The sequence below is a fragment of the Metarhizium acridum genome (assembly GCF_019434415.1).
Source record: "Metarhizium acridum strain ARSEF 324 chromosome Unknown scaffold_31, whole genome shotgun sequence".
In the NCBI taxonomy this organism is placed as follows: Eukaryota; Fungi; Ascomycota; class Sordariomycetes; order Hypocreales; family Clavicipitaceae; genus Metarhizium; species Metarhizium acridum.
Genome location: NW_027094018.1, coordinates 2,623,885 through 2,645,570, shown reverse-complemented (window position 1 = coordinate 2,645,570; position 21,686 = coordinate 2,623,885). Strand labels below are relative to the sequence as shown.

Sequence of the window (21,686 nt, the reverse complement as noted above, 5' to 3'; positions counted from 1 at the left end):
TGGAGCAAAATCGAATTAAAGAAAAAAGAGTTAAATACAAAGGCTGCGGTGAAAAGATTAGTGATGATTACGAAATGGCTCCTTTACAAAGTAAACGGAGCCTTTTGCTTGGTGTTTCCATTGAAGGGCTTGGGCTCCATGGCCTCCAGGAATATATCTCCTTTTTCCCCTGAAGCTCGATGTTGTGAGGAGCAACGCATTCCAGTTACTGTGTTGCCAACGAGTACGCTTAGACTCACTGAATAGTGTCTTGTGCCGCCAGAAGCTGTCGCCTGATTCGCTTTAGGAGTAGCGAACATTCCAGAGGATAGCAGGGAGGCAAGGACTGTAGATCGCGCTTGTACGATCTTCAGATTGGCGATTGTTGCTTTAGTAGTTGATCGACGTAATGTTTCTGGTGCAACCCGTCCTGGTAGTGCGTTGACTGTAATGTGTAGAAGGCTGCGTGGTGAGAAGAGAATCCAGAACTGACTTTCAAAACACTTCTCTCGCACTGTTCTCCTTTTTATGTAGGATACGATGACGTCTAGTTTTTTCAATGTCGCTTAAACATATTGGATCCAATGGAGCGAAAGTGAACTCACCAACGTTGTTTCCACGATGAGGCCGCCGTAAGCACCATCCACAAGGGATGTCACCCATTTACGAAACTCGTTTACCCGATGCAGTTGTCTTGGCGGGGTATGCGACAATAACTACAAGTTATGTAGTATGTACTCAAACATTGCATGAGACATGGTTCCCCAGACAAGCCTTTTGGCATGCGGGCACATCAGCACGATCCACCTACATGACACAAATAATTTGGACGCCAAGACAAAACGGGAATAGGATGGCATTAGGAATTATGCTGCGACACTTGGAGTTTGAATGTTTTAGCTTGCGCTCACGGGTTTCCTGCCCCCGGTGTTGCTGAAGGCTGGGAGCCCCGTCTTGTATTTCTTAGCTTTATAAGCGGAATGTGAAATGTGCTGGAGGTTGAATTGACTAATTAGCCTTGGGACAGACACAACTTCTCCAGCACTCTAGGTTCCTCGTAATCGCCCTGTGTACGCCACATGATAATGATTATATAACCTCAGTACCTCAATATGGTTCCGGGGGTCACCCTGTATCTGTTCCCGCTCTTCATCTAGGGGACGGCTAGGATATTCGTTTGGCCTAGGGTATTCTGAGGGAATCTAGAGTTGAATCCAATAACCGACCTTGCCTTCATAAAAGTACCTGGTTGGATGGATAACCTCTGGTCAGACACAAGCCACCGGACTCCCTCAGAGCAAAGGCGGCGTTGTCAGGGAACCCTCGTAGCTGTTTTCAAGCGTATTAGACACATGCCTAATTACGAAACCCGTCAGTTGCAGAAAACTCACGTTTGAAATGACCCCGACGAGAGCATGTTGACCAACTCTGACATCACCAGAGGCTGTGTCTTAGCCGCCGTCCCAGGCTCAGAAATGCTGTCCACTGAGCTGAATCTGTTTCAAGAAGTGCAGGCGGTTTCTTGGCTACATTTGCAGGGGTGTTGACATGAAAGAAGCTATTTTTCCAACGCTGGAAGTCGGCCACCAGTCCTGGTCGTGTCTCTCGTTCCTCTGGTCAATCTCTCAGCTGTAATGGAAGGCCGCCTGGCACTGGCTTATTCCGAGGCGGCTTGACCCGGGCCCTCCTCGAGATCCACAAAGACACCGACAACTGCAACCTGCTCAGCTTCTCCCTGCCGGACCATGTGGATTTCCATGACCATGCTGGTCAAGTTGTCTAGATGCTCGCGTGGGAGGTGAAAATGAAACTGTTGGAGCTTGTACTGATCCCCGTCGCACCCTGGCAACTACTTCGATTGTGGTTCCCAGATTTTCAAACTCAGTCCCTTCGGGCATACCGGGGATGTTGAGACCCAACTCCGCGCCTGGGGCCATGCTGAAGGAGCCGCGTTCCATGTTGACGGGGGATTGATTTGTCCCATTTACGCAGAGAGCATTCGCTGCAGGGTCGAGAGCAACCCAGTTGGCTGAACCCCAAATGTACACATATAATCCATCAACCTCTTGGACTTGATGGTTTGGCAAACACAGGCCATAACTCTAGGGTGGTGAAATAGAACGGTTAGAAGAATGGAGAGTATACCTTTATACCTATATAACCGAACGTGTTCACTTTGATAGCACCTCCCTCTGCTCTGGGCTGTAGAGTCGTCCCATATCCGCATGAGGCGGATGCTTGCGTGAAGCAGACGGCCAATAATTGCCCGTAGACTTTGGGAAATAGCATGATGAAATCTTACAACGCATAAAAAAAGGTACTTGAACGGAGGCTCATAGAGGGAGATAAAGAAAATACAATCAAAAGGGGACAGGCCCCATGAAAAGAAGTCATGTAATGAGAGCTAGAAGAAAAGTAAAGTCGAGCGGGGCGCATATATATTGAACCTCGATGATAGAGCTGAGATGGGACCTCCAAGCATCTTAGCCTAATGTTTTGAATACATCTTTACGTAGAAATTGAGTACATTGTTTCTTTCACAACTTCACACGACGCCAAGGTCTCTCGACATTATTCGTTATCCATAGTAGATGATGAATACATGGAGTTCCCATTGGCCGGAACTTCACATTGTCGAAACAGTTTGGCTTTTTGTTGGCGAAGAGACTCCTGATAACGCATTTCCTCTTACACATCTTCACTTCTTGAGACGCGCTTAAAACAAAGAGGATTCACTTTTCGGCGCGTGGCTGAATTAAGCGTGATTGTCAAATAGGTAGACGGGGAGGCTCGTCTGTGGTGGATGTCAAGTGCGGCTATGGCATCCGGAGTAGCGCCCCTCGAAATCGGGTGCTGAGCAGCCAAGTTGGAGTTTCAAGGAATGGCGCTTTCCGTGTTGGGTGGCGTCGTCTTGGATTTCTCCCGAGTCGAGTTTGTCGTCGTTAGATGCCAGGGCCAAGTCGTTATTCATGACGCGTCCTGTGAGCTGGTTGAGCCTCGCGGAAGCCCGTCGTTTGTTATCCCTTGTGATGAAGAACCGGATTAGAACCGGCACTGGTGCTCATGTAAGCCGCAGGTGGTAGGTGGTACAACTGCGAGCTGAAAACTCGACGCCGTCGTCTCCAATGAGGAATCGAGTGGTCACTGGAAAATCGCACGATTAACCAGCAAGAGTGACTTGTGTGGCTTCTTTTTAGATTAAAAGTTGGTCGCGTCAACGCCTGCTTTCACGTTGCTTGTGCCGGTGTTGCTGACCTTGCCAATCCCTTTGACGAAACCTGAGACTGTCGTGATCGTAGCCCTCGTGTAATCGTGTGACAGGCTATATGTTTAAGTATGATTGACTTGCATTTTTTTTAAATAAGTTAATAATTGACTTGAAGCAAATAGTCAAATGCACTTCTTCACTATGATTGCGACTGTTATACTGCCCAGAAAACGAAACTATACTAATAGAAACGAGCTTCACGCTGAAGACTTAAAATCAACAACCTTTATCACCTGGCTCCTCTTGGGATGTTGCGATTACGGTTATATTGTCACACGGATTAGGTCAAGCAAGGATCAGAAGCTCTTTGTTACACGATAGGATCACGAGAACTATGGGGCGCGCTAGGCAGGGGCCGTTCCTTTCATGTATCTAAGATGGTCTCCCCTCGCCTCATGGCTTAAGGAAACCAAGGACCTTTGACATCCTACGAGATGATCATTGAATTGAGTCCTTGTGCTTCAACCCCTGTATCGAGCCCTTGTCACATATATCCTCACCCAGCGGCGTGAGCAGCCATGGCAGCAATCATAGTCATGGCTGGAACTCTGTCTGTAGCTTCAGGAGGTATATCCGTCTTGCTAGATAGATACTCTAAGATGGCGGCATCGGTTTTTTAACCGCTGCGGGAAGGTCGTTGGGGGCATATAAAGATTGCCTTGGGAGTGGTTCGCCAAGCACGACAACTAATAACTAGTAAGGGGGCCAGCATTGCTACCGAGCGGAAAGGACTCAACAGGGCGCTCTACGCCCACAAGCTTGAGTCTCATTTAGTATTCTCAACACTTGACTGCCATAGGTATAACGCAAGAAACTCCCTCTTCATTGATCACCCGTTACATAAACAACACTTTACCCATCTCTGACTTCCGCTAGGGCCCTCCCTGTGTTTCTAACACTATCCACTCACTAGTCAATAAGGACAATGTCAACTGCTGGCGTTATGATGGTTTCGAACATTCATGGGTTTCAGGTCCCCCTATCAAGAGATGACATGAAATTGGCCAACACCCTGTAAGTTTATGCTCTAGTTTCTCTCTTCACGTTAAGTCTATATTAACTCAACGTTACCGGCTAAAGGTGCAATAAGCTTCCTCGAATGAATAGCGAGCGATATGGGCCCTGGCCAAGAGCACATCAAAAATCTTGCTACCATCATTGGTCAGCACCAGATGACTGGAAAGTTCGCGGCCGAGCTACTCCACAAGCATGAGGACACTCGGGCTGGCCAGGTCAAGCTCGAGGTAGAGCTCAAGACAATGCCTGACGAACTGATCAAACCTGTCCTTGCCGAAATCGTTGACCCGAGCAAGCTCGATGAAACGCACAAAGCTATGATTGGGAAATGGATGAAACCTGCCCAGTTCGACTCTCTTGACTCGAATAACGTCCACGGAATCGTCTTCAAGCTCAACACCGAGGGGAATTGTCTGGTCCCTTTCGAATTTGCAGAAGGCCCAATCCCTGTGTCCAAGGATGACAACACACATGCCGATTTTGTCAACGATTTCGTCGACTACGTCAAGAGTAACAACCTATCCAATGTGATTGGGCTTCAATTCTTGGGGCCTATTAAAGACGATAGCCAGTAAATCCCTCCCACTGCCGAATTCGAGTTGGGTAAGAAAGGAACTATCGTGCTGCCCAGCATCCATTGTGAAGGGCGGGGAACTCGTCCCTGTTAGCTGGCACAACGCTGGCAAACCTACTGACGCTGAGCCCCCTGCCGGCCAATCTTGGGCCAAGAAAGTGGTTAACGGGGTGGAGACTCACCAAGTTTGGTCATTTAAGCACGTCACGAAGAAGATGTCCTGAAGCCGTTGACTGACAAGGGGTTCATCATCGCCAAATTCTGATTTATTCATGGCTCGGCTTGTAGCCTGGAACAGGCCATTATACGGCAATAAAGTTTGATCCATGGTTTTTGTTCTGGACAGTCACTTCAACTGTGCTACCTCTCGCATTTGCCTTGCCTCTCTACTTGTTTTTTAGTTGTTGTTGTCTGCTCACAGCCCCCACAGCCTTACAGTCTAGTTACAACTAGATAGCTCTATCTATGTCTACATATATTATATGTCCCATGCAATAAACTAGTAGTATACCTCGATGTGCTGTCTATTACAATATTATTTATTATCCGCATAGGTAGGAAGAAACCTAGTTCAAGCATTGATAACGCGAGGACAACATTTGAACCAGTTGACCCTTATAAATGCGCTAGCGAGCACTCCCCACAGGGGTTTAAGCCACAACCGCTCCAGGTTACTGGTACAGTGGTACAGTGGTACCCATGCCACATCCCCTTTTTGCTTTTTGATGGGATTGGAGTGTGGCCAGAATAAGTGGGGCAATTCATGAAACAGCCCCAACTCCCAACCCCCGAGCCAACCTTCGCTCATTGTATTGTCACTGACAATTGCGTCTCCATGTCTCCATCGCGATGGACGTTTCCCGGTATGCAGCAAATCCGGAGGCTTATGATGTACTCTCGGCCTACCAGATCACCAAGTTCTTCAATGAGCATGGACTTGCGAGAAATGAAATCGATCATTTTGCGGCCAGCCTTTTGGGTAGTCCCGTCTCCGCCACATTAGTACAAGGCGCGACTAGCTATACTGTGTCTAGCGATGAGGCAGCTCAGGTAGTCCAGTTTCGGCACTCACAGCTACCTATGAAGCTCATCGAGCTGGCAAGGCAACTGTATGGGGATTTTGTCCCTGAATCCAAGTCCCGAGGCATGTTCGGCCCAGTCCACGTGTACGTGGCAAATCTTGTACCAGGGCCGGCTTTCTGTCGAGTCAGGAGACAGTTACAGTGCCCTGACAAAAGTCACGATAATGTAAAAATTTCGCCCCATTTCGCCACTCAATACATCAACTAAAAAAGCGCGTTTAACGCCTAATTTTAGCTGAAATAGCTAACCTTTTCAGGATTTAGCTGGCAATTAATTAATCTATTAAATAAATTACATTAATATTTTATATACCACCTATAAGCGCGTATAATCGCGATAATTTACCGCGGCATTAAATCTATTAGCTTATTTAATAGGTTATCTTTAAGAAGCTTCTAGGCCTTAATTACAGCTTTATATAAGCGTTATTTACTAGTATTATTAAAGGTTATTCCTTTAAGCTTTAAATAACGCTTTATAATATTATCTTTAACTACTTTCCATAGATTTTTAATAGGGTTTAAGTTAGGCGAATATACGAGCTAGTCTATTAATTTTACGTTATATTTAATAGCCTAATTTCTCAACTAATTCTATACGATTAAAGCTATGTGTATTAAAGTATTATCTTAGGCGAATATATAACTGGGTTTAGTAATAGTTAGAAGTTAATTTTAAAGGTATTTTAAGATTTAAGCGCTAGTAACGCTACTACGTTAGGAATTTAGGTCTTCTAATAATAGGTATAAAGAAGTTCTTCTATTATACGTAAATCTAGCCTAAAATATCTAAGAATACCTTATAAGCTTATTTTAAGGCTATATATACCGTAAAAGAAGCTGTTTACTCTAAAAATATTAATTAAAGTTATAATTTATTATTCTTTTTAACGTACTTTCTAGTAAAAAATAAACTTTTACCTCTCCCTCTTTTCACGCTTAATTATACACTCATTTAAGAAGATCTAATGCTACTAGAAGGTAGGGGACTTATAAAGGTATTTTCATGTAAATTCTAGCCTTTTATAAGCTAGCTCTAGTGTTAATTTAGGCTATTATAGGGCCTTTTAGTATTAAATACCCTCTTTAACTAGAAACTAATTTAATATGCGTATAGAATATTAAAGGTTAGCTTAATCTAAAATATCTTAATTCCGAATAAAAGGGTTATTTTAAATTAACTGAAAAATACGTCTTTTATCCCTTTCTTATAGCGTTAATAGCCTACCGCTACGTGGTAAAGATTTAGCTGACATTTACTCGTAATAGCGGCGATAAATACCGTACGTGGTAGCTAACGAAACTCCTTTAAATTCGGCGATCTCTTTTCTGGTTATACCCGAATTAAATGCTAAAATAATTCTAGCTCTCTTATAAGGGCTATATTTAGTGCTAAGCGTTATTAGGTCTATTTTCGTTGAGTTATATAAAAAATAAAAAGAAGGTGTAAATGTAAGGTAACGCGACGAGGCGCGTTGGGCGCGTTTATTATCGTTACTTTTATCGCCCCACTGTATTTTCTCCTGCCCCTCAAGCAGAAGCACGCTTGCAACAAACTGTGCAAGACTTTGCAAGGTCTGATACCCCATCTGTAGCTGTTTACATTATAAGTCTGGTTAACGAAAAGATATGTATAGGTTCTTTGCTTCAGCGTGGATCAACAAGCATGCCCATACGTTAGAGCCACCTCCTGGCTTGCTTGACGAGTACTTCGAGGTCCTGGACAAAGTCAAAGTCTCTCTGGATTTGCCTCCTCAGCTACAAGAAAGGCTAGACGAGGTTCGCCAGGGGCTGCCAGGGCTCTTCCGGCCCGGTTATCCCATGGTTCTCCAACATGATGACCTCTTGGTATGGAATTTAGAGTTCTTTATTTCCTCTCTACTAGGGGAACGATCTTCCTGAAATAGCGGGTCCCACTGCTGGAACACATGCCTCTTGAACTAATGCCGATTAGCAATTGCTAACCCCAATTCCTGTTCAGGAGAATAACATCCACGTGGATGAAGCCACTGGCCACATTACAGGCAAGTGGTTATACGGGTTTTCCCCTCCTTTCACTTCGGTTTTCGAGAGGAGACCTAGGAAGATGGACTAATTAGCTCGTCGCAGGTATTGTTGATTGGGCCGATGCGAAGATTGCCCCGTTTGGAGTATGTCTCGCGAGCATGGAGGTCGTCCTTGGCATCCAAAAAAACCGATTGGCACTTTCATCCCAACCACCACAGTCTTCGGCAGTTGTTTTGGAATACTTTTTACAGCGTGACTGGTCATGTCTCGAATGATGATCGATATACAATGGCGATTGCAAGGCTGTTCGGATTCTTCCGAAATCATGGCTTCGAGGAGAAAGAATATGCAATCGCATACCTTTCAGCTTTATGTCTGCTTTAAGTTAATTATTTCCAACTGCTCGCCCTCAGCTCAGATCAAAGCAACAGGCTATATTGGCAACACGAGCTGTGACCCAGGATGCATTCGCATATCTGGTGAGCTAGCAGCGGACGACGAGCTTGAAAGTGCATTTATTGGTAGGAGAGGAAGTACTTTAATAGAGCTAGCGCTAAAAGACTAGCATTAACGCGTAAGGTAATATTCGCAGCTAAAGTGTAAAAACGACTACCTCTAAGTACTTACACATATTTAAGTTTTTACTATATTATTTATAAATTACTGATTTTGTATATAAATAAATAACTGTAGGTCTCATAAGGGAAAATTTGTAGATATCTAGAGGTGGATGTAATAAAGCCAATTCAATATGCATAGATAAAAGAGAAGCTAGCTAGCTGTGTGTGCGAGGCATCGTGACATTTACGCATGGTGTTGTTGCCGTGGTGACCCCTTTTACGGGTCATCACGTGTGTGGCCTAATGCACCGGGCCGGGTTATCCTTGTTCCAGCCAACTAGGCATTTTGGCCGCGCCTAGCGACACCACGTCTGGGCCTTCTGGGGTGGTAAAATCACAACAGTTTAATTTAATTTTTAAATTTTTATAAGTTTACTTAAATTTATAACTTTTATATGTTAATTTAAGAAAGGTAACTTTTTTATAAATTTTTTAACAAAATTTAAATCTACTTATAAAAGCGCCTGTGTTCTAGATCTAGGCCTTAGTCAGCCTTTGGATGGTCTCTTCTTTTCTTCTCTCGTCTCTCTCATATGCACAACCTAATTTTCCCTGCGCGCGCACTTCAAAACATTCCTTTTAAACATTTTATTCTTGGCATGAGTATTCAACGCCAGTTTCCCGATGTGCACTGGGTCTGGAGAGGAGGCATCTCTTTCGTCTATGAGGTCCATCCTCGCATCGTGGTCAAGGTCCCAAAATCGGGTGAATTCGAGCGGGAGCAATTCCGGAGAGAAGTCGAGATTTACGACATCTTCTCGAGACATGCGCCCTGTCCTTCCATAGTGCAATGTTTCCTCTATACAGATAACGGCATTTTCCTCGAGTACATGCGAGGTGGGGGCCCCATTGGCATGTTGACTGGAGTATCTACTGACTGCGTCACAAGATGCATCCCTTTGCTCTAGAATACAAGACCATCAGGTCCGAGACCAGGAAACTACAATTGTCACTAAAGTTGAAAAGCTGGAACCTCTGCCCCTACGAAAGACATGGATGAACGACCTTGCTCAAGCCGTCGCTTTCCTCGAATCGCTCAATCTCGCCCATGGTGACCTACGACCCGAAAACATCCTGCTTGATCGCAATCGATTGAAGTTATCTGACTTTGATTGTACGGCGAAAATTGGGACAGACTTTGAAGCTTGCATGGCCCCGTACGGAAGAGTACTTAATAGCAACGAGCCGGATCAAGGACGACGTGGAACAGCCGGCTTCCTGGGTCCTCGAACAGAGCAATTCGCCCTTGGTTCCTTGTACTACTTGATAAACTATGGCTTTGAAGTTTATGGAGATCGTTGTCTTACTGAGGATCCCAAGGAGCATGGACCCAAGGTTGTGAACTTATTGCAGAACATGAAGTTTCCCGAGCTGGATGGTGACCCTCTAATTGACGATATTATTGTTAAATGTTGGCACAACGAGTATGCCACGATTGCAGAGTTGGCCGCATACACAAGGAAGCTAGTCTCTGAAAGATGCATCGAAAAGGAGAGCGACTCTGAAAAAATCTCCATTCCTCGATGGCGTACGATCATGGGTCGTGCCATTCGTTGGTTATGGAACAGTGTGAGATACTGGTGTGAATTAGTGCTCTGGCGCAAGGGCGCGAAAACCAACCCTGAAGTAGTCAATAGCGGAGAACTAAATGGTCACATCCGTGACATGGATCAAAACCACCTGGCAGAAGAGTTCCCTTCGGAAAGAGCATACTGCCAGGACCTGGAGAAGCGTGGACTTTTGGATTTGCTTTCATCAGGAGAGCCCGAGAAACTTGGTTTCACTCTTAAGTGGTACAGGCATAGTTGTTCTGGGTAAAATAAACCTTTTCGGAGAGAGTAGATGAATGGAGAATGGTTAGCGATAGCTCAAATTTTTGGGCATAGCTCCCTGTCACACCTATCAACTATGAGGATAGTTCTTTTAAGGCTCATCGCACATCTCCAATCCTCGGTGGTCATCTGGAAGCCTTGCACTGCTTTTAATCGGCAAACACCGTTGCAGTTCCACGGCTGTCTGCGTGCCAGCCGATCGCTGCGACCGAACGTATAGAGGTGCAAGGCTCGGAATCCTCCTCAGGGGGTCGACTTGGGATTCAGTATTGACAGATTGGGTTTTAGGAAGGCTCTCATGTCAACAGAGGGGCTTGAAACAGCCGCCAGTCTCACTCTCAGGAGGCCGCTTTCCTACCTCCACCAGTAGGTTTTTGACAAGCACGAAGTAAGCGCCTATCCCTCCTCTGAGGAGCCAACATGGTCAGCTATGAAGACTTATTCCTCATTCAGCTTCCCATTAGCAACGCATCTGTGGTTGCAGCTGCTTGTCAATCGTGACGACAGTACGAAACCTTCAAGCAGATTGTCCGTACTCGTGTCTTGGAACAAGAAATATCAGGCGAGTAGTTGTCTCAACTTTATTTTTTTGGGTTTCGGCTCGTACCCCCGGGGGTTGTGTCATGCTTGCACCTCTATGATTGATGGACCAGATAACTTGGCTCCGCTGGAGGCATCGGGAGAAGGTGGCTCAGCCCTCTTGTGATATTGAAGGGAGAAAGCGTGCAGCAGCAATAGTTCACAGATGAACCATATGAATCTACAAACTGGCACTTTACGGCACCAGCAACTGGCTGGATTTCTAATAAAATCGGGCTACATTGGCGACACGACATGTCAAGATCAAGTCGCTCTTTCAAGGAAACAGTCATTGCTGTACCGCTGCCTAGCAGCAGCAGTGTGACAACAAGTGTTTAGTTTTACATCACTCCTCTTTTGATGTAAAATTTCAAGAGTCTCTCTTTTTATCCAAACTGCACCGTACAACCGTGCTGCATGACAGCAGCACTTTCCACTCTCGCCACGTCGTCTCCGATTCGCGCTCAATATAACTGCCTTAATCTTCTGACTCCGCCCAGCTGATCCGCCTCTTTACCAGGAACTTTAGATAGTCTGGCATAGCCACCTATTTGAGAAAATCCTAATTTGGTACAAGCCTGAGCAGTACACGTATCTCTGAACCTTCCTGGATGCCATAGTCCGCAAGAACGTGGTCTCCTTGCAGTTGCCGCCCCTTGAATATAATTCGCTGTTGTTTTGGCGGAATTTCCGTTGCCTGCTGAATTTGTTGTTCGATTTCATTAATTGTCGTTGAAGCCTCGCCGGAGAGCGTGCAGAGGTCTCCATTTAATATTCGAGCAAAAAACGTGAAACCCGAGCAGAGCTGAGCTGCAAGACCAATAAATCCGACTAGAGAGTATTTCATCGTAGCAAGGAAAGTTGGGAACTTATTCAACGGATACAGAAGATGTTTAAATAATGGAGATGTCTAAAAGACGGCAGCTAAAATAGTTTGACAAGGGCAGGTTAACTGGGCTTGGAACAGAGGGTTCAACAATCTCAATAATCGACTTTTAGGTTTCAAAGGTCCTTGGCTTCCATGAGGCCTTGAGGGACCGAAGGTCTCTATATATACAAGAAATATACAGGAAGTCGGTGACCACTTGAGGCCTGAGGCAGGCCTCGATTAGGTCCGACTTCGGGCCTCGTGATATTTCCTTTGTTGTTGTGTGACCGTTGTTGTGGACCAACCGTGTGACAAATAGAGTAGGGACTGCACAGCCATCATCTACTAGTCGAATAAGAATTAGGCAATCAAGAAAATGTATCACTCGGGATGATATCAATAACAGCAAGTAGTAGTTAGTTCTCCAAGACACAAAACACAGGACAGTAAAACACAGCACAAGTTGGGGTTCCACGACCGGGCTTGCCTTGGTCAGTCTTCTATTCGTTGCAGTGATACGGAGTAGAAAGGCGGACATTGCATACGAGGGACATGTTGTCCCCCCTTTTGCCCACTCCCGCCCGGCAATTAGGATGCCAGCATCTTGTTTCCATACAAACGTGGCAATTGCGCGTGAGTCGTTTTGCATCGGCGCTGAGCTGTGGATATAGTAGGAGCGTGTGAATATACCGCGTCACTAGTTGCACGTCAGGGCTGTGGGTGCAAGGCGAAGAATCCATCAAGGGCTGTGAGTTCTTAGGCCAAGCAATTATTCCCGCCATTTTATTAGTTAGGTATCTAGTTGAGCTTTTAGGTAATCATGTAATTTTTTAGGCAAAACTCTAGTCTATCTTGTGGTGACGCGGTGTAAGAACCTGTTGTCTGCTATCTGCTGATGCTGTCAGATGAGGCTATCTCTGGCAGTTGAACAAGCAAACTTGACGTAATTACTGGATGACATAACATCAATGATATCGGGAGTTTGAGAGGCTGGCCAGCCACACTGATTCATCAAGTGGCTGGGAAGTCTTCTAAATTTAAGGCAGATGCCATGAACCCTTCCGAAGGATGACACAACAAGCACACTTCTGAGAGAAAAGCTTCTTTGTATACGAGGGTGGGTGGGGATGACAAAACGCGGGATAAATCAGAGAGACTCACTTCGAAGCTTGTTACCAAGTCTAGAAACAAAGGGGGAACTTTTGGTGAAGAAAATCTCATTTCTGTACCTGCCGAGATTAACACATGCGACATATCCCCACACATGAGACAAATACTAGCACGCCCTGACTAATATAATTAAGACTAGCATTTGCATTGCACCGGTCACAAGATTCGGCCTACATGAGACGATTCGGTGTGCCTCCTGGGAGCTGAACGCTACTCCTGTCGCACAGAACATGGGCTACTGTTAGAGCTGCTAAAAGGATCCAGTAGGCCTACAAGACTATGGCAAGGGCTGGATAGAGGGCCGTTTTCAGCTTTGAAGTTGATCTAATAGTTATCTTTGGGTTAGAAGCTCATTGGCTCAGTTAATCCGGGGACCTGACCCTTGACCTGTATATAAACATGATTATTTGGGTGTGTGTAACCTGACCTGGATGATTGAGGCTTCCATCCTTGAAAAGCCTGGCTTGACCTCCTGACCTCCTTGTGGCACCTCGCGATGCATCCTTTGTGCTGATGCAGCTAATCCCGGCCGCATCAGGATATATCGACCGTCTTCGGAGAAGCAAGTCACTTTCCCGCGTGGAACAGACTCTTTTTTTCTTTTTAGCGCGACAAATATAGTTACCGGAACAAGATACGGGTGGCTCGGACGGTCGTTGACCGGCAGGTAGCTGGCACCGTCTTGGTGACCTCGGCAGTATACAGATTGAGCTGGCCTGTTGTCTCTGCTTTATTTAATAACAGCGCAAGTCATGGATGATTATCGTTTTCATAAAAAAGAGGATAAGGGAAGAGAGCTCTTGTATGTTTATTTAAACTTCGGAGCAACTTGCAACTGACTCCTGCCGACAGTGGTTTTACGGTACGCAAGTCTCATCAGACTTGCAGGCATAGCCGCAGGACGGGATACCATCACGCACGAATGCAAGTCAGAATATCACAGCCACATTAAGAAGCATCTCTACTGTCCCAATAGACCTAATATGCCATATTCTCTAGCTTAAAAAGACATGGTGTCGTTGCTATACTATATGCTTTCCGCCGAAGAGACGTCATCTGATCAGTGAAGGTCTCGATCGCGGGCTCTTACCGAATTTTATTTCACTTTGGCGAAAATTCACGGCCTCAAAAGGTATAGAGAGGCTATCCTGGAAGAGTTGATGCCTTTACGCGGCATTGGGGCGCCATCTACACTAAATCTATCATCTAAATGTATCCGGGACATGCAGACACTCAAAACCTCGAGGTATTGAGACAGGCGTGTGAGTTGATATGACAATGGCCTTTCCACCATAGACTTGAGAGCTCGGCAAGCCGCGTTTCCAGACGACCATTACCTCCAAGGAGCGTGGTTTATGATGAAAAGCTTTGTATGACATGGAGAAAGACGAGCCGTTCCCTACAACCACAAAACATGCTGCATACTTGGCCATCATGCTCCAATGCAACAGCGATGGCAGGGATGGCAGTCGTAAACTCGTTCAAGACACGGCCTGGCAATCTCGATTCGTAATGACATTCAAGCCGTATCCCCCTTTGTGAGTACCAGACTGACCAAAATTAAGGTGGCTCTAAATGCCTCTTATCATAGTCCATTCGGATGACACTAGGCAGGCGCATTTCTTGCCTAGCTGCCGACTCTTTGACTATCTCGGCAAGGAAATAGAAGCCTTCATGTTTCTCAGTGTCGATCAAAGAGAAGCCGAAATTTATCAACAGACGCGAGGCAAGATCGGCCGATAATCTGAAGGAAGCTTGAGACGAATTGCTGTGTGTCTGCCTTCAGAGCTCCGAATTCCGGAAAATTGTTTTCACATGCTTGCAAACTTCTCTCGACTTTGACGCGATATTCAGATGGAATTCGAAAGGCTTCATTTCAAGCCAAGAAGGCAATGCGCAAAGCCTCATAGCCTCGAACCAGTTGACAACGTACGCGAAGCTGAATCAAGGCGGTTGATGGTCTCCAAGCTTCTCATGGCGGAGAAGAGACACAACAGTGACATGCCTCTTTCCACGTATATACGGTATCAGTATTTCCTTCTTTCCAAATGCCATCTACACCGCGCGCTTGGATCTCGACATGCCGACTGGTTGCTTCATCTGTTGCCCTGACAGAGTCACCGAGTCTCCGACGCATTGGACAAGCCGAGATGATCATACTCGCCCATGATTGTGTGATTTGTGCTCGGAGTCGACAAGCTGCCTCGAGCGTATTGTATTTTCCAGATCGGGAAGTTTCTCCGAGGTTCAAGTTCCCTGTCGGAATACATTCTTGACTGAGAAACTCCAAAATGACTCTCCGACGCAATCACCACAATCAATTACTATTTATAGATTAGAATTCGTCAGATTTTTGGTTAGCACATTAGTAGCAGTTGATAGCCGGATACGCGTATCTGACTAGAGAGTTCCTCAGGTAGCGGAGTGTGGCGGAGAACATTTGTCGGGGGGTAGGTAATTCTAACATGTAATATGGTGCTTAACGATTCAGATATAAAGTTCACATGTAATTTCTGTAAGACTGCGAGCGTTAGACCACACGTGTCACGTAGAACTTTATAGTAAACCTGATCCCTCGAGCCACAATTAGCTTCGAGGCGGTCTCAGGACATTGCCACGAGTCATGTCCGGAACCCACTTCACTATGCTCGGGAATGTAGTGGGATGCACGAGCGGCCTTGTCTGCTCCAGTATCCTGAAACAGGATTGAAGCTTGTGAAAACCAACAACTATTCCCGGGATGATTCCGCGACTGGGGTAGCTTTTTTAAACCCTGGTTTTTAGTATAATGCAGCCCAAGCGCCACTAATTTCAAGGCAGAGAGGGAGGTTAAATTTCTGGGACTTGTAGCATTACTGACATCTATATAATCTCATTAGCCGCGTTGTTATGGTGCTCAGCATTACTGAGACGGCAAAATGCGTCCAGAGCTCATAGTCTCGGCTCTGGCCGCCGCCCACGGGGCCGCGGGTCGTGCCGTTGCTACTCGTCAAGGTGTGCAGAATACAATTTGTCGATTTTCAAAGGTTTAAAATAACTAATATTGGTAGTATCCGGAGACTTGGACTCCCCAGAGCAGTTCCAGCTGTTCGCGCAGTATTCCTTCTCGTCGTACTGCACGCGGCTACACGACACATCCCTCAACACACCTGTCTGCACCAACTTGGACAAAACTTCATGCCTGAACTTTGAAAACGCCAGTACAGTTGCAGAATTTACTGCCAATGGCCGATTTCAAGTTGGGGGTTATGTCGCGAAAAACCCGAGTAAGCAGCATATTGCAGTGGTTCTCAAGGGAACTGATTCTGCCGGTGACATTGCAACGGATGCGGCTATAGGCCAGATTGATAGGTAATGTCTACCTCATGTTGAGTCCAGTATATACCCACAACATATCGACTGAAGCTAATGTCAGGCAGTGACCTTTGTGAAGGGTGCAAAGTTCATAAAGGCTTTGGCAGCGCGTTTGATCAGCTCAAAGGTCAACTTGAGCAAACAATCAAGACAGAAAAGGCAGTTCCTGGCCAAGAAAACTGGCGCCTTGTCGTGACTGGCCATTCTCTCGGCGCGGCTGTAGCGACCATAGCCGGTTCATCTCTTCGCAAGCAAGGCATGTCCCTCGACATGTATCTCTATAGCTCGCCGCTGGTCGGCAACGACAAATTTGCTGAATTCGTATCCTCGCAGGGGGGTGGCTTCACTGCGCGCATCACCAACGCCCGGGATCCCGTTACGGCGATCCCCAAGAATCCCCTCTCCCCAAAGACATATAAGCACATTTCTCCCGAGTACTGGTACGCAGACGGCGTTGAGGGGCCTCGGGGGTTGTACACGACGGGCCGGCAGGTGTGTAGCAGTGAAAAAGACTGCACGAGTGCATCCTGTGCGAAGCTGTCGAAGGGAATTTTACTCTCTGGTTGCAATATTACTGACCATACAAGATATGCGGCGGACTTGAAGCCGTGCGATGGACAACGGGGCCGCACGCCCTTGGACATCATACCAGGACTAACCGAGGCTTTGGAGACCGCCAAGAAGATAGAGGATTAAAAGAAAGACATGAAGAAGGTCGAGGCTCGTGGGCGGCTATTACACTTGGAGTAATGCTAGTTTACGAGGCGGCTATGATTCTTGTTTACCTTTCTGTTCCTTGCAAGTGACTTCGTGGGCATACCAGACTTGTAGCACTGAGATAGCTAGCCCCTTATGTGTACGGATGCTTCGATATCCCTTGTCCTTTGTCATTTTTCTCTCGTGGAAGAAAACCAAAGTATTGCTGTGAGTCGGGGAAGCGTTTCGATCAAACTCTTGACAGCTCCATTTAACACATTGTAACTGTGTCCCTAGCTGATTATAAAATAGTCCGAATTCACATTTATCTACCTGCAACTTATCGGTAGCAGGGTATTTTCATATTCCACGCAACGAAGCGTGAGATTCAAATTCTATATTCCCACAAAAGACGATGTACTAACGCTATTAATTCTATTGGAAAATATGGAAATTTTAATAAAAAAAAATGAAAGAAGTGCATAACAATATGGCAACAGTTATAAAGAACAAGTGCGTTGTGCTTGGCATTTAGGTATATTCGCTGTAATGAGTAGCCATCGATCAGCTCAAGTCAAACGACTATTCTCCTCCTCTTCGAACTAAATGTAATATCCCCACCAAGGTAAGTAAACAGCTAAAAAAAAAAAAAAGAATTGGTCGATGGTTTATGTTGCTCAAGACCCAAACGTCCCAGCCATGCCATGATGAACCAGGGTAGTGCTCAAAGTACGAGACGGGAGACATCCCATATAGCTCTGGAGGAAGAATAGCCACGGGCAAGTCTCTTACGTCTCCAGAAACTTCCGTCGTCCCATTGTGACTCTTGGCTCTCAGAAAGTCTACGAGGACCCGTTGGGCCGGTAGACATCATGACCGTTGGATACTTGGTTCCGCGGTAATGATTATTCCGCTTGAGGGGCAACAACTCGGAACACTTCTCGGAGGCCAAAACGTCATTGCTATCTCCATACGGACCGTCTTGCCAAAGAAAGCATGGTATTTCAAAAGGGGCGAGAGGTCCTTCTTGCAGCCTACACCCAGATCGAGATATATTCCGCCGTAATGGTGAGGTAGCAGGTACCGAGGAGCATCGAACCGGCAAATTGTAGAGATTACTGTCTTTTACGGGTAGAAACCAAGAATAGAAAGATCTTATAAAATCTCGTCCTTTTTCATCCGGCCAAAGAAAATGAGTCCAGTTTCCGGCAGGTGGTGTGCCTCGGACCACTTTTCGGGATTGTCTTGGTCTTGTATACTTGGTGAATAATTTCAGGTATTTTCTCGATGGAAGAGGCAGGGTGCGAGTTGTTTCCATGCTGGACGGTGAAAGCCTCGGTGAGAAGAAGAAGGTTGCGTTCGAGAATGAATTCGCCAGCCCAAAAACCTCGCAGCGTGGAAACGGAAAAACAGGCAACGGAGATACAAAGGGCTAAAAATAAGATTAGTCGATTCTAAGGGTTGTTCCTAATCAACATTTGTCAACGCCAAAGGCCCCTTTCAATGGAAAAAGGCTGCTATTCATCGGGGACCCCGAAAAGCCCTAGAAAGCCTCAAATAGCTGCCTTCCGATTGTACGAAAAGCCTCCAAAAGGCTCGCGCCACCACCCTATTGAAGCCGAACCTTCAATAGCTAGATACCGCAAAATCCCTCGAATTGATGACTTTCTAGGTGACCTGCTAGACGACCTTGATATCTATAAATAGGGCCTGTTTTCCGTACCTAGATAGCTTCAATCCCAAGGACAATTCCACTCTTTTAAATCACTTCATAGCTGTCCATCGTGATAGTTATGAGCCCGGGTCTGCCACAACTTCCCGGAATCTTTACACATCAAATTACTACATAACCTAGGTCTTCGTCAAAGGCCTCAACCAACCTAGCTATGGATATTGAAGGTCCTTCATCAGTGACCCTAACAGGTTCAGGAAGCTGGTTTCAGTGGATATCAATTATCAGGAAGTACGCCGTCAACCTGGGTATTTGGGACCTAATTGACCCTCAACAGCCCACTAGGACAGCTATCAACCTTCCTGAAAAGCCTAAACCTAGCGATGTCAAGCCTGAGGCCGTGACAATCACAGACCTTAACGACGCTCAATTCAAGAGGCTTGAATCCCTCCAAAACGACTATCGGGTTGACCTTCAAACCTATCAAAGGCAACAGAAGGCCCTGTTAATCGTCCAACAACACATCATCAAGACCGTCGGTAGCTATTACGATATGATAGCTACTGAAGACAGCGTTTTAAGGCAGCTCCAGCTGCTTCAGGGTCGACTAAAGCCCACAGTCTGGGAATTCGAAAAGAGGTCCTGACGAGATACAAGTCGGTATTAAAGGGGGCAAATCGTACGAAAATCGAGGCTTGGATCACAAGCTAGCAGAAGGTCCTGGCGGAAGCTCGTCAAATCGACCTTCCTAATTCGAGAGGGCTACGGCCGAGCCTAGATTTTCTAGCTGCAACAGCTTCAATTAGCCCTGCCTTTTCCAACTATTGGAATAACCACATCTCAAACCTCTCAAACCTTAATGAGGAAGGCTGGATGGACAAGGTCCCAGACGGCTTTCGGATTAGTGATCTGTTTGAACAGCATTACCGGCAGCAGAAGGCCACTGAAGGCAAAGGCGGTTTTTCGGCGTCTACGTTCCAAGGAAGCCCAAATTCAACGCCTAGCCAATCCAAAAACGAGCAAAAAGGGTCAAAAGGGTCAAAAACAGCCCCAACTTGCCTTTGCGGTCAAAAACACTACTATCGTCAGTGTCTCTACCTCAACGAGCCTCTCAGGGACCCAACATGGAAGCCCGACGCCGAAATCGAGGCTCAAATTCAACAAAAGCTGCTAGACCCGGCTGTCAAGGAAAAGGTCGATCGAGCCCGTCAACGGGCTTCTGATCAAATTGACCAAAAGCAGCCCGAAAAACCAGATATCACAGGCGTCGCGTTTTCGGGCCAAATTCGAAGGCCCCAACAGCCTCAAAGGCAGCCCAACAAGCCCAGAAACGCCAAAAACGCAGAAAACGCCCAAATCGATAAAATTGAACACATCCAAAGACACGTGCCAGCCGCGTTGTTAATCCAATCAACCCACAAGGACAATTCCACTCTTTTAAATCACTCCATAGCTGTCCATCGTGATAGTTATGAGCCCGGATATCTATAAATAGGGCCTGTTTTCCGTACCTAGATAGCTTCAATCCCAAGGACAATTCCACTCTTTTAAATCACTCCATAGCTGTCCATCGTGATAACATTCTATTTATGTTCTTTCAAAAGAGCGTTGCTGGTCGAGTGGCACAAGTCTGCACCTGCAGCCTTGCATGAGATGCTTCCATCGGTATATATGGTCTGGTGTCTCGTAGACATGGAGAGCAGCTTGTAGTCACGGGTCGGAATTCATGTGTCACGTCTACCTGCACTGACACCACTTCTCAGCCGCGACGAATGCTGACTGGCCTTTGTTCCCGTTGCGCCGTACTGCGCCCAACAAGGGACTCGTTGGTCAGACTCCAAACGACGGCAACTTGATTCATGACCAGCTTTCACTGAGACTTCAAGGGGCATCTTTGGTTCCGCTAATAAAACCTCCGGTCGAGGCTATGACTTGAAGCGTTTCGGCAGGTTTTCACTTGTTCTCTTGCGACTCAGCGACTTTGAATTTGGCAACTGTTGACCGACCTAACATATGGCTCCAGCTGATTGACCGGGAATAGACACGAGAGTCACATTCGGCACAGTCCACTCGTCCACAATTTGTTAAATCATCTTTACACTCAAATTACCAACACAATCACAAAGGCCATTGTCTGTCCACGTGGTGCCGTCCAACAAGGCGTCATGACTTCATAACCCGTCTTGGCCACGCGTCAACCCAACTCAACAGCCAAATCGGGATCCTTGCCTCTGCCTTGTTCAAGTTGATTTATATGGGGCCAGGTCGTGAACTTACACCCGTTTGTGTCCAAAACGGGAAGTTCACCGCTAAAACCAGAGGCAAGTCATGGTGGCGAAGCAGCTTGCTACACGCGGACCCCAGAGAACCAACACGTTAGGCTGATGCAGAAGGCATATGCATAACGGGAATAGAACGTTGGTTCCTGTTAACACGGCTCAAGCCGGCATGACATTCGTCCAGGTTGGCGGTCTAGCTGCATAACCTCGTGTTGTCTTAGACTAAGACTCCGTGCCCTTGTCCGCGTATGTGTCCATGCCGATGTTGGACGAATGCAAGCAGCGCTACTTGTTCTCAGGGCTTGTGCTGCATGATTGGCATCCTGTGAGTAATGTGTTGTCACTGCGCGCGTGAAGGCCCCGACCCCGACGTTGACGCCATTGATACAATTTATCCGTAAGGACTCCTCATGCTAGACCATTTATCATGCAGAACTCTAACGGCAGTAGCTTAGATAAGAATGACGTTATCTATTTAAAACGGCATCTCATTGCGAACTTCAGTTCGACTTGTGAGATTGCTTATGCTCTTTTCAAACCTCATGTTGAGCAATTTGGCATATAATGCAATTCGTGATAATTCCAGGCTACTTCTACCTGTCTATATCTGATAATCAAACATCCCGCCTCTGGTAATCTTTACTTCTGAAGTTAATGATAACCCTTTAAGAAAAGTATTACAACTAGCC

At 46.2% G+C, this 21,686-nt stretch overlaps 5 protein-coding genes across 5 annotated transcripts; all 5 read left to right on the top strand.

Annotated features, from left to right (window-relative positions):
• Positions 1 to 4,362: 4,362 nt before the first annotated feature.
• J3458_005691 (uncharacterized protein) lies at positions 4,363 to 4,839 on the top strand (the record flags this gene model as incomplete). Its single annotated transcript, XM_007810773.1, has 1 exon — positions 4,363 to 4,839. The coding sequence occupies one exon, from the start codon at positions 4,363 to 4,365 to the stop codon at positions 4,837 to 4,839; it is 477 nt and encodes a 158-aa protein (XP_007808964.1).
• Positions 4,840 to 7,549: 2,710 nt separating this feature from the next.
• J3458_005690 (uncharacterized protein) lies at positions 7,550 to 8,015 on the top strand (the record flags this gene model as incomplete). Its single annotated transcript, XM_066118946.1, has 2 exons — positions 7,550 to 7,768; positions 7,902 to 8,015. 2 exons carry the CDS (start codon positions 7,550 to 7,552, stop codon positions 8,013 to 8,015), a joined length of 333 nt encoding a protein of 110 aa, XP_065976468.1.
• Positions 8,016 to 8,189: 174 nt separating this feature from the next.
• J3458_005689 (uncharacterized protein) lies at positions 8,190 to 8,492 on the top strand (the record flags this gene model as incomplete). Its single annotated transcript, XM_066118945.1, has 1 exon — positions 8,190 to 8,492. The coding sequence occupies one exon, from the start codon at positions 8,190 to 8,192 to the stop codon at positions 8,490 to 8,492; it is 303 nt and encodes a 100-aa protein (XP_065976467.1).
• Positions 8,493 to 8,889: 397 nt separating this feature from the next.
• Positions 8,890 to 11,151, top strand: J3458_005688 (uncharacterized protein). Its single transcript, XM_066118944.1, has 3 exons — positions 8,890 to 9,384; positions 9,437 to 10,767; positions 10,833 to 11,151. Exons 1-2 carry the CDS (start codon positions 9,081 to 9,083, stop codon positions 10,363 to 10,365), a joined length of 1,233 nt encoding a protein of 410 aa, XP_065976466.1. The 5' UTR covers positions 8,890 to 9,080; the 3' UTR covers positions 10,366 to 10,767; positions 10,833 to 11,151.
• Positions 11,152 to 15,914: 4,763 nt separating this feature from the next.
• Positions 15,915 to 17,046, top strand: J3458_005687 (uncharacterized protein; the record flags this gene model as incomplete). The annotated part of the gene is made up of 3 exons (XM_066118943.1): positions 15,915 to 15,990; positions 16,047 to 16,347; positions 16,416 to 17,046. The coding sequence occupies 3 exons, from the start codon at positions 15,915 to 15,917 to the stop codon at positions 17,044 to 17,046; spliced, it is 1,008 nt and encodes a 335-aa protein (XP_065976465.1).
• Between the last annotated feature and the right edge of the window lie 4,640 nt (positions 17,047 to 21,686).

What these genes read in the sequence shown, in the direction of transcription:
- J3458_005688 (XM_066118944.1), top strand. Translation starts at nt 9,081, where the DNA reads ATGCACAACCTAATTTTCCCTGCGCGCGCACTTCAAAACATTCCTTTT. An exon ending in TTTCCTCGAGTACATGCGAG is followed by an intron (nt 9,385 to 9,436) that starts GTGGGGGCCCCA and finishes CTGCGTCACAAG; the next exon opens with ATGCATCCCTTTGCTCTAGA.